The sequence below is a fragment of the Erythrolamprus reginae genome, unplaced genomic scaffold, assembly GCF_031021105.1.
Source record: "Erythrolamprus reginae isolate rEryReg1 unplaced genomic scaffold, rEryReg1.hap1 H_7, whole genome shotgun sequence".
In the NCBI taxonomy this organism is placed as follows: Eukaryota; Metazoa; Chordata; class Lepidosauria; order Squamata; family Dipsadidae; genus Erythrolamprus; species Erythrolamprus reginae.
In genome coordinates, this window is record NW_027248528.1 from 1,054,102 (window position 1) to 1,071,557 (window position 17,456).

The 17,456-nt window shown below is 42.3% G+C and overlaps 1 protein-coding gene across 2 annotated transcripts in view; it reads left to right on the plus strand.

Annotated features, from left to right (window-relative positions):
- Positions 1–17,198, plus strand: part of LOC139155842 (major vault protein-like) — a 38,135-nt gene extending 20,937 nt beyond the window's left edge. For both annotated transcript variants that reach the window (XM_070731170.1, XM_070731171.1), the window contains exons 10-17: positions 692–930; positions 3,861–4,058; positions 8,207–8,342; positions 9,539–9,750; positions 12,292–12,408; positions 12,841–12,967; positions 14,643–14,831; positions 16,907–17,198. In XM_070731170.1, the coding sequence (XP_070587271.1) occupies positions 692–930; positions 3,861–4,058; positions 8,207–8,342; positions 9,539–9,750; positions 12,292–12,408; positions 12,841–12,967; positions 14,643–14,831; positions 16,907–17,029 (1,341 nt within the window). In that variant the 3' untranslated portion in view covers positions 17,030–17,198. The remainder of the gene's footprint in view (positions 1–691; positions 931–3,860; positions 4,059–8,206; positions 8,343–9,538; positions 9,751–12,291; positions 12,409–12,840; positions 12,968–14,642; positions 14,832–16,906) is intronic.
- Positions 17,199–17,456: the final 258 nt, after the last annotated feature.

The window sequence follows — 17,456 nt, forward strand, 5'->3', positions numbered from 1 at the left end:
GGGAAAGTGGGTTGCCTGATTGACTTTTAGAATTGCTTCTTTCTCTTTTGTGATATGGTATTTTTCATTTATTTTTCACCTTTTATTCAAGAAATATAAGAGGAAGTATAAGATACTTGAAATTTTAGCCATCACAAAATTAAATTCCACACATATATTATATATGGAAGAAGGCCAGAAGGTAGCATTACATTACAAGTGGTATACATACAGAATTTAATTTTTTGATGGCTAACACAAGAACACAAGAAGAGCCATGCTGAATCAGGCCAAAGCCCATCGAGTCCAGCATTCTGTGTCACACAGTGGCCCACTAATTGTCCATGGGGATCTTGAGCAGAAAGAGAAGGCAAGACCCTCCCTTTCTCCTGACCCCCAACAAATGATACTCAAGGGAATCCTGCCTTCCTCAACAAACATAGAGGCGGCACATGGACATCCGTTTCAATAACCATGGCTAGCCCAGATAACTCAGTTAATTTCACCCAGTATTAATAATGACATTACTGCATTTCACTGCAAGGCCTCTCCCCCCACCCTTAATTATTAGCTGTATATTTCAATAAAGACACCAATCTGTGCTGTCAGTTCTGCAACTTTAACATGGAAAATTAAATGGTTGAGCTACTACATTTACGTACGGGGATGTTACGTATTCTTATGTTTCCTACCATTCCTTGTTCTCTTCCAGATTAGAGCTGTGATTGGCCACTCTTACATGCTGTCCCAGGATGAGGAACTGTGGGAGAAACACCTGCCTGGCCACGTGGAGGACTTGCTCACTTCCGGCAGGGACCCTCTTCTCGATCGTTCCAAAGACAGCTCAGACAAGGATGTGGTGTTGCCCCGTGATAAGACACGGGCTGTGGCTTACCGCGTCCCCCACAATGCTGCTGTGCAAGTTTACGACTACAAGGAGCGCAAATCCAGGTGAGAAAAACCCAAATCCAGGTGAGAAAACTCATCTACAGGTAGCCCTTGACTGACCACAATTGAGCCCGAAATTTCTGTTTTTAAGCAAGGCAGTTGTGAGTCACACCTCATTTTATGATCTTTTATGATCAGTTGTTAAGTAAATTGTGTAGTCCGTATGTGAATCTAGCTTCCCCCATTTGATTTGGTCCATCAGGAAGCTGGGAAAGTTACAAATGGTGATCATATGACTCCGGAACAGTGCAACAGCGGGTTCTTACCAGTATGGTTGACACCAGTGAAAAAGGAGCTGCGTGCGCATCTCCACGTCTCCGGATGCCTATGCATCCAAATGACATTTTGCTTCTACACATGTGCTAGAACCAAAACCTTGAGAGGGGACGTGCATGTGCACAAGATTTTGGAGATTTTTTTACTTTTGCACATGCACAAAAGCAAAAAACTGCTGAAATCTCACTCACACATGTCTCCTCGCAAGATCTTGCTTCCTGCGCATGTGCAGAAGCAAATCTCGCGCGGACACCTGTGCACGCCCGAGCTGCACGTGCAATGCACTGGAAGCAGTGCCAGCGGCAACCCCCACTTGAGTGCAATGGTCATAAATATGTGCCAGTTGCCAAATTCTAAATTTCGGTCATGTCACGAAGGGGATGCTATAAGTGTGAAAACTGGTCAAAAGTTTTTTCCCCCCAGTGCCATTGTAACTTTGAACAGTCACTAAATGAGTGGTTATAAGTCAAAGACTATCTTTCTGAGCCAAACTTGTGATGGCGCATGATTAATAATTGGCTTTCTTGGTCCGTTGTTGTTGCCGCCTCTCTACCCTGCTGGACAAACTTGTGGGAATGCTGTTAACACTCTCAATTGGGCTCAGAAAATAATGTTTGCAAGTTACAATGGTTCTTGACAAATAATTTGATTACTGTTGGAAAGTGGATTCAGTTTCTTACCTGTAATTTTGTAGTTCTGAATATGCTCATCTGGTCATTTTTTGATTTTAAGGTAGAGCCCAAGAAAATGACCTTGAATTCCCCCAGTAAAGACGAATAAGCATGTCCATTCCAGACCTTAAGACTTCAGGGAAAGTGGGTTGCCTGATTGACTTTTAGAATTGCTTCTTTCTCTTTTGTGATATGGTATTTTTCATTTATTTTCCATCTTTTATTCAAGAAATATCAGAGAAGTATAAGATTCTTGTAATTTTAGCCATCACAAAATTAAATTACACACACACACACATACATATATATGGAAGAAGGGCAGAAGGTAGCATTACATTACAAGTGGTACATACAGAATTTAATTTTTTGATGGCTAACACAAGAGCACAAGAAGAGCCATGCTGAATCAGGCCAAAGCCCATCGAGTCCAGCATTCTGTGTTACACAGACGTCCACCAATTGTACATGGGGATCTTGAGCAGAAATAGAAGGCAAAACCTTCCCTTTCCCTTGACCCCCAACAAATGATACTCAAGGGAATCCTGCCTGCCTCAACCAACATAGAGGCGGCACATGGACATCCGTTTCAATAACCATGGCTAGCCCAGATAACTCAGTTAATTTCACCCAGTATTAATAGCCACATTATTGCATTTCACTGCAAGCCCCCCCTCTTAATTATTAGCTGTATATTTCAATAAAGACACCAATTTGTGCTCTTAGTTCTGCAACTTTAACATGCAAAATTAAAGATAAGAGAGCCCTTTAAATGTTTAATAAAGAGCTGCTATGCCTTTAATAAAATCTTCTCTTCACAAATTCATCCTCATGTATTTCCTCCTGTTCCAGCCTGAGAAGTTCAGATCTCTAGTTCCCTCCTTCTTCTCCCCACATTTTACTAAATTAGCACTCTTATTCTAAAAGAATACAGATGCTCTTAATACTGCTAGGAAGTTAATATAATTATATTGTTGAGAATGGATTCATTATAATAGTCCCCGGGGATCAGAAATAAAATGTAATCTATTGCTAAGAAGGAAATGATATTGACAGAGAAGGAGTTCTTGAACAAATGAGATGTGAAATATGAAAATAAGCATTGCAAAAGAACTTTGGCCTTAGAGAAAACTCATGCTGGGTTAAATCGTTGGATACCTGAATTTGGTGTGAGCTGATAAGAAAATGAACACTGAATTTGAGAGAGGCACTTTTACTATTGCAAAGGGTTTCCCCTTCTTCAGAAAATACAAATTGCTAAATAATTCAGACAAAGCAAAATTACTTTTTTGCATACAGGGTTGAATAGGGTGTCTTTTCACAAGTACAGAGATGAATGCAATACATACATTTGGTATACGTAATATATCAGAAAGCAAGTGATCAAACAATAAAAAATATTGATTACATGTGGGACTTGAACAATAGGAACAACTGATTCTAGATAAGATTCTACAAGTAGCAAATTCATGGATTACGTTACTCTTTCCCAGCTAGTTTTGTACAATTCTTAAAATTTGCAAAGTGTTTTCAAGGACTTCGATGCAGAAAAGACAAAAGAAATGGCCCTAACCCAGAAGAAAATAAAAAACAATTTCCTTGAATTTAAGGAGGCTAGGCCGTCATGTTAAAAATGCTAACATAATTTTTTAAAATGTTAATAATAAACCCCTTGTTTACAAACTTGTAATCCTTTAGACTTGGGCGACTAGGTGAAAGTAAGCATTTACTGGCTAGATGCCCTTCCTGACATCACATGGAGTTCAAAGTAGATATTTTTTTATTTGCACCTTAGGAGAGAAACACCTGTCGCTACCTAAGATTGAACTCTCAACTTTCTGGGTGGGAGGTGAGGGTTTTCACCACTAGGCCACCATGTTGCTCATTTTTTTAAAAAAAATGCTAATAATAAAAAATTCAATTCTAAGTAACGGTATCAAATGCTGTTTTGAACCTCTGGGATTTAATACGACATTCTCCTTCCTCCAGGGTGGTTTTTGGACCGGAACTGGTGCTACTGGGTCCAGATGAGCAATTCACAATCCTGAGTCTCTCTGGGGGGCGACCTAAGCGCCCCCACATGCGCCGTTCTCTGTGCCTCCTCCTGGGACCAGATTTCTGCACTGACATTATCACTATTGAAACAGCTGATCATGCCCGTCTCCAACTCCAACTGGCCTATAACTGGTGAGTGAAGGGTAACTGGATGGATTGAAAGTTGGCCCAGGTCTTGATTAGAATGAGACCCCTTACTTGATGTTTTGGTCTTTTAAAGATTACAGAATCATATCGCTGGAAGTAACTCTGGAGGTCTTCTAGATCAAAGGTCTCCAACCTTGGCAAGTTTAAGACTTGTGGACTTCAGCTTCCAGAATTCCTGGCTGAGGAATTCTGGGAACTGAAGTCCACAAGTCTTAAACTTGCCAAAGTTGGAGGCCCCTGTTGTACATGATCAAAAGCCAGGAGACTAAAAGATATGAAGAAGAACAGCTGCAGGATCTGGGCTTGGCTAGTAAAAAGAAAAGAAGATATAGGGGTGACATGATAGCAATATTCCAGTATTTGAGGGGCTGCCACAAAGAAGAGGGGGTCAAATTATTCTCCAAAGTACCAGAGGGCAAGACAAGAAACAATGATTGGAAACAGAGAAACTTCCTAAAAGTGAGGACAATTAACCAGTGGAACAGCTTGCCTTCAAAAATCGTGAATGCTCCATCACTGGAGGTTTTTAAGAAGAGACTAGACCTGTAATGGCGAACCAATGGCACTGTGCCACAGGTGGCACACAGAACCATATTGGAAGGCACAGGAAGCGTTGACCTATGTCAGCTCCAGTGTACATGCACACACTAGCCAGCTGATTTTCGGCCTTGGGGAAAGCCGTTTCGTCCTCCAGAGGCTTCAGGGAAGCTTCCATAAAGCCCCAGGGTGCAAAAAAACACCTGACATTCAGAAAAATAGACCTCCAGTTTGCCTGTTGTGCTGTTTTTTGTACTCCGGAGACTTCAGGGAAGCTTTCCGAAGCCCAGAGTGTGAAAAACAGCACAACAGGCAAACCGGAAGTCCATTTTTCTGAACTTCCGGTTTGCCCATTTGAACTTCCGTTTTGCCATCAGAGGCTTCAGTGAGGACTGCACCTATGTGGCGTTGGGGGGGATTGTGCACATTCGCAAGGGCAGTGTGGGAGATGTGCATGTGTGAGGGAAGAGGGAATGTGTGCTAGCACACACATACACACCCTTTTGATACATGAACCGGAAAAGATTCACCATCATTGGTCTAGACAGTTACTTGTCTGAAATGGCATAGATCAGGGGTGGGCAATTAATTTTGCCATGGAGCCGCATGAGAAATTGGGATGGTTTTAGACGGCCGGAATAATATAATTAACTCAGTTCTACCCAATACTGTATATTATTGGGTAGAACTGAGTTAATTATATTATAATTATAAATTAATTGCACACCTCTTCCTTCCTTCCTTCCTTCCTTCCTTCCTTCCTTCCTTCCTTCCTTCCTTCCCTCCCTCCCTCCCTCCCTCCCCTCCCTCCCTCCTTCCTTCCTTCCTTCCTTCCTTCCAACCTCCGTGGGCCGGTCACAGACAGCGGGCGAGCCGCATCCAGCCCCCGGGCCGCACTTTGCCCAGGTCTGGTATCGATTCTCTACTTGAGCAGTGGGCTGGACTTCAAGATCCTCCAAGGTCCCTTGGGATCTATTCTGTTCTAGTCCAAATCCCTGCCTAAGGTAGAAGTCCGCATACCATCTTGAATAAATGGTTGTCCACTCTTTTCTTGAAAACCTCCAGCAATGAGGCACCCTCCACTCTGGGGGGCAGGCATGATAATTCTATTGCCAGAAAGTTTTTATGGGATTTCCAAAACTTTGCATGGTTTGGTATTTCTGTAGTACTTTTACTATTGTATTTTGCAAGCCAGAAAGAGTCATAACAGATTGGGGCATCTGATAAAATATATAGATCAACAAAATAATAGTCTACAACAATGCAGTAGTAATAGTACTTAGATTAATATAGTGCTTTACAGTTCTCTCTAAGTGGTTTTATAGAGTCAGCATATTTCCCCCCAATAATCTGGGTCTTCATTTTACCCACTTCAGAAGGATGGAAGGCTGAACCTGGTGGGGTTGATAGAGTCATCTGATAGTCAGCAGAAGTGACCTGCAGAGCTTCATTTTAACCACTGTGTCCACAAAGCTCGATGACAGTATAAATTTTATTTAGGTTCCCTTCTATCTGTGTTTCGTTCACCATACGTTGAACTGTTTTTATACTTTCCATAATATTCCTTACCTTGAGATGGACGAATATATGTGGTTTTATACTTTGAAATTAAAAACAACAGCAACTTTAAACTTGGTATAAACTTGGCGGAGGGGGCGGCATACAAATCTGATTAATAAATAAATAAATACTGCCCTTCAAAACTAAGTGTTAAAAATATTTATTTATTTATTTATTTAATTGGATTTGTATGCCGCCCCTCTCCAAGGACTCGGGGCGGCTCACAGCATATAAAAAAAAAGAACAGTAATATAATCCAATTAGTAGTACAATATTAAAAACAATTAGAAAGAGAAGATTAACCTAAAAAATTAACTTATTAACCAAACATTCAGCAATCGTATTTAAGGCATTCAGTGGTTTCTCTTCCTTAAGAAGTGACTTAAGTGGTCAAACTATTCTACCAAGGGAATATAAAAATGGTTGATCTCAACTAGCAATATCTGTACAACATTTATAAATCTTGGATGACTTTAAAAATACACCTTTGGGTCAGAAGTATATATTTCAATTGAAAGGCACGAGAGGCCATCTAGCTATTTAAATTATCCTATTTAAATATATTTCAACTAATATATTTCAACTACCAGTAAATCTTACACCTCCTTTCGTTTTTAAATGTGATCTAATCCTAAGTATGGCAATTATTGCTTTAATTGCCTTAATCCTCCATTCTGACTTTCTTAATGAATTATTTACACTTCTGCTTTGAAAACATTTAAATATTGTCTGAGTTGTTGCATGACACTAAGGCGATGTTTGATTTTAACTGTGGCTTGTAAATCACAAAGGTGCTTTTCTTCCTGGAGGCAACTGGACTGTCTTTGTTTTTCCTTTGTTTTACTTCTCATCCAAAAGCTTCTTGGATGAGAAGTGAAATATCTTCGCCCAGAATTCTTCAGGAGTTGAATGGCATACAAAATAACAGAATACTGTATGAAACTAGACTTACAATCCTGGGCCTAGAAAGCTTAGAACTAAGATGCCTTAAACATGATTGAAGTATTGCCCACAAGATTATGTGCTGCAATGTCCTGCCTGTCAATGACTACTTCAGCTTTAACCACAACAACACAAGAGCACACAACAGATTCAACCTTAATATTAACCACTCCAAACTTGACAGTAAAAAATACGACTTTAGTAATAGAGTTGTTAAGCGTGGAACTCATTACCAGACTCCGTAGTATCATGTATCACGTATCAGGAAAGACTTCATGAACTCAATCTGTATAGTCTGGAGGACAGAAGGAAAAGGGGGGACATGATCGAAACATTTAAACATGTTAAAGGGTTAAATAAGGTTCAGAAGGGAAGTGTTTTTAATAGGAAAGTGAGCACAAGAACAAGGGGACACAATCTGAAGTTAGTTGGGGGAAAGATCAAAAGCAACGTGAGAAAATATTATTTTACTGAAAGAGTAGTAGATCCTTGGAACAAACTTCCAGCAGACGTGGTTGGTAAATCCACAGTAGCTGAATTTAAACATGCCTGGGATAAACATATATCCATTGTAAGATAAAATACAGGAAATAGTATAAGGGCAGACTAGATGGACCATGAGGTCTTTTTCTGCCGTCAGTCTTCTATGTTTCTATCATCCCCTAACCCCCAACATTTTACCCTTAGACTGTCCACGGTTGACCTCTCCAGATTCCTAAGAGGTCAGTAAGGGGCGTGCATAAGTGCACTAGAGTGCCTTCCGACCCCTGTTCTATTGTCTCTCCTATATCCCATATATCTTCTCTTCTATCCCAATATCTTTCTTCTATTTTCTCATTGATTATTTTATCCTATACTCTCTCTTCTATTCTTTCTCTAATTCTATTTCCTCGAAGGTGTCCTCTATTACCTTCATTGTGTATTGGACAAAATAAATAAATAAATAAAATAAATTTATAATTAATAAATAATTAATAAATAATAAAAAAGCACCTTGGGGACCTGAATGACTGAGAATCTCTATGGACATGTCGTTTTATTGTCATCTTTTCAGGTTTTCTTTGTAACTGTGGATGTATCTGTTTTCCCACCAGGCACTTTGAGATTCCTTCAGCGGCTGAAGCAACCCGCCTTTTCTCAGTCCCAGATTTTATAGGTGATGCCTGTAAGACCTTGGCCTCACGCATTCGGGGAGCAGTGGCAGCTGTCACCTTTGACGATTTCCATAAGGTGAGCTTAATGTTAGCTTCTCCTCCAGGACTGTTGTCCCAGTAGAAACTCATTTGCCCTTTACCCCTCAACATCCTCTGGATTTGGTGACCTCTCTTACGTGTAAATCCCTATTGATTTTTAAAGTTGGCATACATTGATCCCTCGTTTTTTGCAGGGGATGCGTTCCAAGACCACCCGTAACAAATGAATTTCCGTGAAGTAGGGGAAAGATAATTTTTTATGTATTTAACGAGTATTTGGACTTTAAAACCCACCCTTTGCATTAAACAGTCATTCTATAATGTTTCTCAGCTGGAACTACATGTAATATCCTACCAGTTTCTTTAATAGAGGACAGTAGTACTGTAGAAGAATTTTATGAATTTTTAATGGACTTAAATTTTTTAATGGATTTATGCCCCCTTTGAAAACCCGTGAAATAGCGAATCCGCAAAAGATGAACCGCGAAGTAGCGAGAGATTACTGTACTGTCCTTTAAAACCAAGTGCTAAAATATATGGCCTCCCTTCCATGAGGTTTTATTTAGCCATTAACACAGATTGGAAAAAGTGAGAGGTGTGACTAAGTAGAATAAATAGAATAGAATAGAATTCTTTATTGGCCAAATGTGATTGGACACACAAGGAATTTGTCATTGGTGCATATTCTCTCAATGTACATAAAGGAAAATATACATTTGTCGAGAATCATGAGGTACAACACATAATGATTGTCATAGGGGTCAAATAAGCAATGAGGAAACAATCAATATTAATAGAAAAACTCAAGGATATAAACTACAAACTACAGTCATACAGTCCTAAGTGGGAGGAAATGGGTGATAAGAATGATGAGAAAAAACTAGTAGTAATAGTAGTGCAGACTTAGTGTATAGTTTGATAATGTTGAGGGAATTATTTGTTTAGCAGAGTGATGGCATTTGAAAAAAAACTGTTCTTGTGTCTAGTTGTCTTGGTGTGCGGTGCTCTGCAGCGGCGTTTTGAGGGTTGGAGTTGAAAGAATTTATGTCCGGGATGCGAGGGACTCTGTGGGACCTAATCGGTCGCTGGGATTCGTGCAGCAGAAGGCGGTCCCTGAGATAATCTGGTCCGGTGCCATGAAGGGCTTTATAGGTCATAACATGATGACAGACTTTTTGAAGGGGTTAATATTTAATATTTCTGTTCTTGAATTTTCTTACTTAATGTTCCTAGAACTCAAATCGCCTGATCTGTGCTGCTGTCTTCGGGTTTGATGGACAAGGGACCTTGCGCAACTCCTTGCGCTTTGTCCCCAATGGCCTAGTCATCAGCAGTGTGGACATTCAAAGTGTGGAGCCAGTGGACCAACGAACACGGGACGCTCTTCAGCGCAGTGTGCAGCTCGCCATTGAGATCACCACCAACTCTCAGGAAGCCGCTGCTCGGTATGGAGCATCTGGGGTGGGAAACAACCAGGTTCCCTCTATTCACTTATTATTATTAACAACATGTGTACATTTCCCCTAGAATCACTTGGCAATTTAAATTTATTTGTTTGATTTGTTTGATCAGTAACTCAAGGCAGTGAACATACCTAACATTCCTTCCACCTATTTTCCCCACAACAACAACTAAACAATGCCGGTTGGCGGGCCCCAGGGGAAGAGCCTTCTCTGTGGCGGCCCCGACTCTCTGGAACCAGCTCCCCCCAGAGATTAGAACTGCCCCTACTCTCCTTGCCTTTCGTAAACTCCTCAAAACCCACCTTTGTCATCAGGCATGGGGGAATTGAGACATCTCCCCCGGGCCTATACAATTTACGTATGGTATGTTTGTATGTATGTCTGCTTAATAATGGGTTTTTAAAAATATTTTAATTTGTAAATTATTAGATTTGTTATGAATTGTTTTATTGTGTTGTGAGCCCCCCCGAGTCTACGGAGAGGGGCGGCATACAAATCTAATAAATAATAATAATAATAATAATAATAATAATAATAATAATAATAATAATAAAGAGGTGAGTTGTGCTGAACGAGAGTGAGTGACCCAGAGCCACCCAACTGGTTTAATGACTAAAACCCAAGAGTCTCCTGGTGATTAAGGCTGTTTTCCCCAAGGAAGGGATTATAACAAGGGTGGGAGGTCTCTTGAGATTGCAGAAAAAGGCAACAGAAGAACCTGCATTGATTCTGCAGTGACTACAGGCTTTTTGTGAGCATAGACTATGGATTTCTACCTCCAGCCAGGGAAATGAAAGGGATTGCTGAAGGTTTTAGGAGCTGCCAGAAAAAAAGAAATGTTGATACAGAGGGAACCCGTTCTCTTTCTGAATTAAGCAAAACCACAATATGGAAAAGTTCTTGTTTTGTTTTGATCACTGTTTTACTTTCCTTGGCTTTACAAAGGTTAGATATGAAGATATGTGACAGTCCCACTATTTCCGTGACTTCTGAAGTGTCTGCTCTTGCTGTCCTAATTCAACTATAGCTCTGACACTTTAAGGACACTTTGAAACTCCTAAACCTTTTCTCTGTGGCCATGCAGATTTCCAAGACTTGCTATAAAGGGATATAGTTTGGATTCCCAGGAAGGAGAGGGCACATTCCCAAGGAACAAGAAACCCCACAGTTCTGACAGTATGTGTGACAGAAAGAGGGTGAAGGCAGCTGCTCCTTAACAGTTCCTAGAGTGGGTGTTTTGTGTGGTATGGTAGCCTGCTCTAGTTTGGTAACATTCGGTCCAGAGGTTAGGAACAACAGAGAAATCTGCTTGGAAGAATCACATGCATTTCTTGGGTTTTGGAGGCTGACCGTTGCTTTCAGATCTTCAAAGAACCTACCGAATTCTCACCGATGACTTAGAGTGGTACCTCAGTACTCATCATTAATGGTTTCAGGAGCTGATGAGTACCAAACAAATTTTCTCTACAAGGAATAACATAGTGAGTCACAAGCCAGCCAACATTGACACATTTCAGCTTATATGCTGAGTACCAAACAAACAATGAGTACCAGAACAAAATTTCCACATCAAAATATGTTGAATACCAAATTCAATGAGTTTCAAAGCAGTTGAGAGTACCAAGATATTCTCCAGCTTCTTGTTTTCTCAAAACGGAAACAGCCTGTTCTTTCCTTCCTGACAAAGTCTCTTCCAATTTATACCTGGAGAAAGGTCTTTGAGCTTTTCTCTGAATAAAGAGATGGATCTTAGGTAGGCTTTGTTGTGATTGGTCCACGTCCGGCTCAGCTGGTCACGGATTTCGAGGATCAGGAGACAGAGGAGTACGGGCATCTTCAGGCCAGTGTTCTTGTCAGTAGAATCTAAGAGTGAGACTGGCGAGGAGTCAGAGGGACCACAAGAGGGTGTACCACGCCCCAGTTATGGTAGTGCCCGTGTCAGAGGATGCTGGAGACTTTGAGGAGCAGGAACCCCTATTAGATGCCAGAATAAGGAGGATAAGATCCAGGCATGAATATCTCTATAGAAGAGGTCATTGGTATTGAATATCTCTATGGGACATTTGGCCGCACCCTGAGAGTATATATAGAGACTGTTGATGGAAAAAGTGGAAAAACAACGTTTCTAGTGGAAGATAGAGCCTGGGAGCTGAAAGACTGTCCTATTCCTCTGGATCTTTTGATTCCCATGTTTGTTTTGAGCTGAAAAATGTCTTTGGACAGAGTGAGTAATTGGTCAAAGAAGAAATATCAGAATGAGAGGTTTATGGCTTTCTGCCTAGCATCCTGAACTCCCGTTATCTATTGCCAATGAGAGAATGCAGTCAGCATCACATTCTATTGAGTTAACTCTTGTATTACAGAACTGTGTTTGATAAAATAGGCTTTGCTAGGATAGTTTTTGAATCAGGGCGTGAATTGGGTCATCATTCCTAATAATTGATCCGGCAGACAGAACGGGCTTATTTCCATTTCGGGTGTTCATTTCCCCCTGACCCACTGCCATCATATCTCTATCTCCAGACATGAGGCAGAGAGGCTGGAGCAAGAGGCTCGGGGTCGTCTTGAACGGCAGAAAATCCTTGATCAGGCCGAGGCAGAACGAGCCCGGAAGGAGCTCCTGGAGCTGGAAGCACTGAGGTGAGTGTGCAGGCTCCATGTTGTTTTAAGGCCCAACTTTGGTCGTTTGTTCCAAACTTAGTCCTGCTCTCTGAGGTTCCAGGCCGCATTCGTTAGCTAAGAATCGTGAGAGCTGGACTACTCCCTTAAATCTGGAGATGGAAAGCTTTGATTGCATATTATGACTGTATGTATGTTTTCATATATTGGGGTTTCTTGTTTTTTAGACTTTTTAAATGTATTATTGTTATTTTAGATTCTAACTATTAGATTTGTCATTATATATTGTTTTTATCATTGCTGTAAGCCGCCCCAAGTCTACGGAGAGGGGTGGCATACAAATCTAATAAATAATAATAATAATAATAATAATAATAATAATAATAATAATAATAATAATATTGAGGTGCAGCTTCTAAAGGCCTCCCTGCTTCCTCTTTCCTATTTTCCCAGCACGGCAGTGGAGAGCACCGGAGCAGCCAAGGCAGAGGCCCAGTCTCGCGCAGAGGCAGCCCGGATTGAAGGAGAAGGAGCGGTTCTGCAGGCTAAGCTGAAGGCCCAAGCTACTGCCATAGAGACGGTGAGTTCTGCCAGTCCTCCCACGAAGCTTTCTAAGTTAACTAGCTTCTTGATGGTGGCTGCGACTGCTAATCTTCCCTCCAGTGCTGAGCATCATGAGATGTATCTGAAAAATCAGATATAGCCCAGGTACACGCATCATATATCTGAAAAGTAGAGTAACTGATTTTGCATCTTTCCAACCTACTCTAATTATTTCTCTGCCCCCCTCCACCCACTTGCCTGTGTTTAGTACTTAGTCCTGGGCTAGAGGTTCAGTTAAGTCAGTGTTTCCCAACCACATGGTCAGGTGTGCCGCGAAGAAGGAAGCTCAGCTTCTGGTCTCGCAACTTTTTGCTGAGAGTGCGAAGAGCAAAAAGTTGTGAGATCGGAAACTGAGCTTCCTTCTTTGCGCCTTCCAAGTTTCCCGGCAGCTGCAGCGCCCCGCCTGGCTGGAGCTTCCCTGGTGGCGGGAGCAGGTGAGCTTTGGGGCCCGGCGGGTGGGCGGTGGCAGTGGGAGGGCGGCAGCAGCAGCGGCACCAGGCAGTAGCCACTGGGTGGCGGCAGGGTGGTCGGCTGCAAGCCAGAACTCCAGGACAGAGGCACCGACGGCGGTGGCTGGACATGTTGCTGTACACCGTACATGCTGGCATTGCGTGGCTGGCACTTGCCTGCTGGTTGGGCCGGGACGGAGGGTCCAGCCCCACACCCATGCCCAGCGCAATGCCAGCATGTACGGCGTCTAGCAATACATCCAGCCGCCGCCGTCGGTGCCTCCGTTCCGGAGCTCTGCCTCACAGCTGACCACCCTGCCGCCGCCCCACAGCTGCTGCCCAATGCCGCTGCTGCGGCGTGGTATTCGAGAAAGAAAGAGAGAAAGAAAGAAAGAAAGAGAGAGATAGCAAGAAAGAGAAAGAGATAGCAAGAGAGGGAGAGAGGGGGGTGGAGAGAAAGAGAGAGAAAGCAAAAGAGAGAGAGAGAGATAGCAAGAAAGAGAGAGAGAGAGAAAGAGAGAGGGAGAGAGGGGGGAGAGAGAAAGACAGCAAGAGAGAGAGAGAGAAAGCAAGAGAAAGAGAGAAAGAGGGGGGAAGGAGGGTGAGGGAAAGACATAGAGGGAGGGAAGGAGGGAGAGAGAAAGAGAGCAAAAAAGGGAGAAACAAAGAGGGATGGAGAGAGAGAAGGAAAGAAAGAGAAAGGAAGAGAGAGAAAGAGGGAGAGAGAGAGAAATAGAGCGAAAGGGAGGAAGAGAGAGGATTTTTTTGTCCAAACTTTTTTTAGCCCCACCCCCAATGTTCCCCAGGATTTTGTAAATGTGAATAATGTGCCGCGGCTCAAAAAAGGTTGGGAAACACGGAGTTAAGTAGCGCAATACTTAGCTGAATAGGGCACACATATCAAAATTGCCCTCCTGAAATTCACTGGATTAGAGTTGGGAGTGAGCGCATTGTTTGATCTTTTTCCTTAAATAAAAAGAGAGGTAAAGAAAGGAGCAGAACAATTCAAACAATGTATATGTAAAGTTTCTCATTCGTACCATTGCTGAAGGCTGAGAAAAAAAATGTGGTGCATTGCTTTCTGGGCAACTTTTGTATTTAAGAAGTCATATTGGTAGCTCCTTTTCATCCCCTCTGATGTGTGTATTCTGCCTGTGTGTCCACCTTTTTCTCTCCCTCCCTCGTTCTCTAAACGTTTTCCAGGAATCAGAACTACTGCGTCTTTCACAAGCTCGGGAACAAGAGCTGCGCTTCTCCAAAGAGCAAGCCGACCTGGACGTGGCCCGGGCTGAAGCTCTGGCTGCCGTTGAAGTCAAGAAATTTGAAGCTGTGATCAAATCCCTCGGAGCCAGCACTATCCGTGACATTGCAGTGGCTGGGCCAGAGATGCAGGTGAGAAGCAGAGAAAGGAAGAGGGGCTAGGAGAACACTGTCCTTCCAAATAATGGGTTGCATGAACCTGATAGTTTACTCCTGTGATGGTGAATCTATGGCACACGAGCCATAGGTGGCACATGGAACCATATTGAATAGAATAGAATAGAATTTTTATTGGCCAAGTGTGATTGGACACACAAGGAATTTGTCTTGGTGCATATGCTCTCAGCGTACATAAAATAAAATATACATTTGTCAAGAATCATGTGGTACAACACTTAATGATTGTCATAGGGGTCAAATAAGCAATGAAGAAGCAATATTAATAAAAATCTTAGGATATAAGCAACAAGTTACAGTCATACAGTCAACATGGGAGGAAATGGGTGATAGGAATGATGAGAAAAACTAGTAGAAATAGAAGTGCAGATTTAGTAGAAAGTCTGACAGTGTTGAGGGAATTATTTGTTTAGTAGAGTGATGGCGTTCGGAAAAAAACTGTTCTTGTGTCTAGTTGTCTTGGTGTGCAGTGCTCTGTAGCGTCGTTTTGAGGGTAGGAGTTGAAACAATTTGTGTCCAGGATGTGAGGGGTCAGTAAATATTTTCCCCGCCCTTTTTGACTCGTGCAGTATACAGGTCCTCAATGGAAGGCAGGTTGGCAGCCATTGTTTTTTCTGCAGTTCTGATTCTCCTCTGAAGTCTGTGTTGGTCCTGTTGGGTTGCAGCACCAAATCAGACAGTTATAGAGGTGCAGATGACAGACTCAATTATTCCTCTGTGAGAAGTTGCCCTAGGTCAGCTCCAGCATGCATGCACGCACGCACTGGCCAGCTGATTTTCTGTTTTGCCCTCTGGATGATTCAGGAAACTTCCCTGAACTCTCCGGAGGGCAAAAAAACAGCCCAATGGGGAAACAGGAAGTCCATTTTTCCAAATTTCCGGTTTGCCTGTTTGGGTGTTTTTTCACAGTTGCAGGCTTCAGCCACCTTCAACCCTTATAGTTTCCTCCCAGGCTGCCTCGGGCATGCGTGTCCAGTGGCCACACGCACACCTGTCGGCGCAAGATTTGGCTTCTGCGCATGCGCAGCAAGCAAAATCTTGTGAGGACGCAGGTGCGAGTGAAATTTCGTGATATTTTTGCTTCCGCACATGCTCAGAAGCAAGAAAAATGGTGAAAACCACTGAAATCTCCTTGTGCGAGTGCCTTTGTGCAAGATTTCGCCTGCTGCGCATGTGCAGCAGCCAAATTTCATACGGGGGTACATGTGCGCATGTAAGGGACACACAGCTGTGTTTGCATCCTGAAAATCTACGGGACCGCCTCTTGCCACACACCTCCCAGAGACCAATAAGAGCACACAGAGTTGGTGTCCTACTAGTCTTGTTGACTAAGCAATGTAGGTTGGCAGGGCCACGGGAGAGGGCCTTCTCTGTGGCTGCCCCGGATCTATGGAACCAACTACCCCCTGATGTCTTTACTGCTCCCACCCTACTGGCCTTCTGTAAGGCCACGAAGACCTGGCTCTGCTGGCAGGCCTGGGGGTCATGAATTGTACAACTTTCATGGCCAAACTGTATGAATGGTGTGTGTTTGGTGTGTATGCATGTGATTATGTCTTTTTTATAATAAATGAATTTTATCATGGGGTTAGTTTTAGATATTAGATTCAACTTCTTTGTTGCTTTGTATCTTTTGTATTGTATTATTATTTTGTAAGCTGCCCTGAGTCCTTGGGCGGCATAGAAGTCGAATAAATGAATGAATGAATGAATAAATAAATAAAATAAATAAAATAATAAAATAAAACAAAACAAAATAAATAAATAAAAAATAAAATAAAATAAATAAAAATAAAATAAAATAAATAAAAATAAAATAAATAAAATAAAAATAATTTTTAAAAAATCGCTACCTGAGCCTAGTACCTGACCGCTCCGGTAGGAGGCCACCTGTGGTTGTAAGTGAAGGACTACCTGTAGTAGGAGCAGCCACCCATCTCAGGTGCCCCAACATTGATAGGAAATTAGAAACATTCATCTGAGATTTTGAAACCCTGATGCATGAATTTTCGCTTTCTATTCCTTTGCAGGTCAAATTGCTCCAAGGTCTGGGAATCCAGTCCACCCTCATTACAGATGGTTCTTCTCCTATTAACCTCTTCACAGCTGCTGGAGGGTTGCTGGGTATTCTGCCCAGGCCTTCGGAGACATAAAACAGAAAGCAAAAGACGCCACCCCAGTGGAATCCTCTCTGTCATTATTTAATGAGTGCCTTACAGGAACATGGCAGGCGACCATGGGCTATATAACGCTGTGCTTCACCAGAATGTATGAGTCTTCTGATGGGGGGAAAAGTATAAAATAAACCACTTATGCATATCATCCTCTGCTTTGTTATTCATCTTTTTTGGGGGGTGAAAAACCCCAATTGCTCCTGGGAATCTGGATGGGTGGGGTGATGGAATCTTGGTTGTTGTGGGAGAAAACTCAGCTGGAATGTTGGAATGTGGGGAGAGAAGCATGCACTGTGACGTCATCAGATGTGAGTGTGTGTTTGAATGTGAGAGAGAGAACACTTAAGCATTATGCTGAGCCATTTGTTTCTCTGCATCTTATGCGATTTTGCAAATCTCTCCAAGG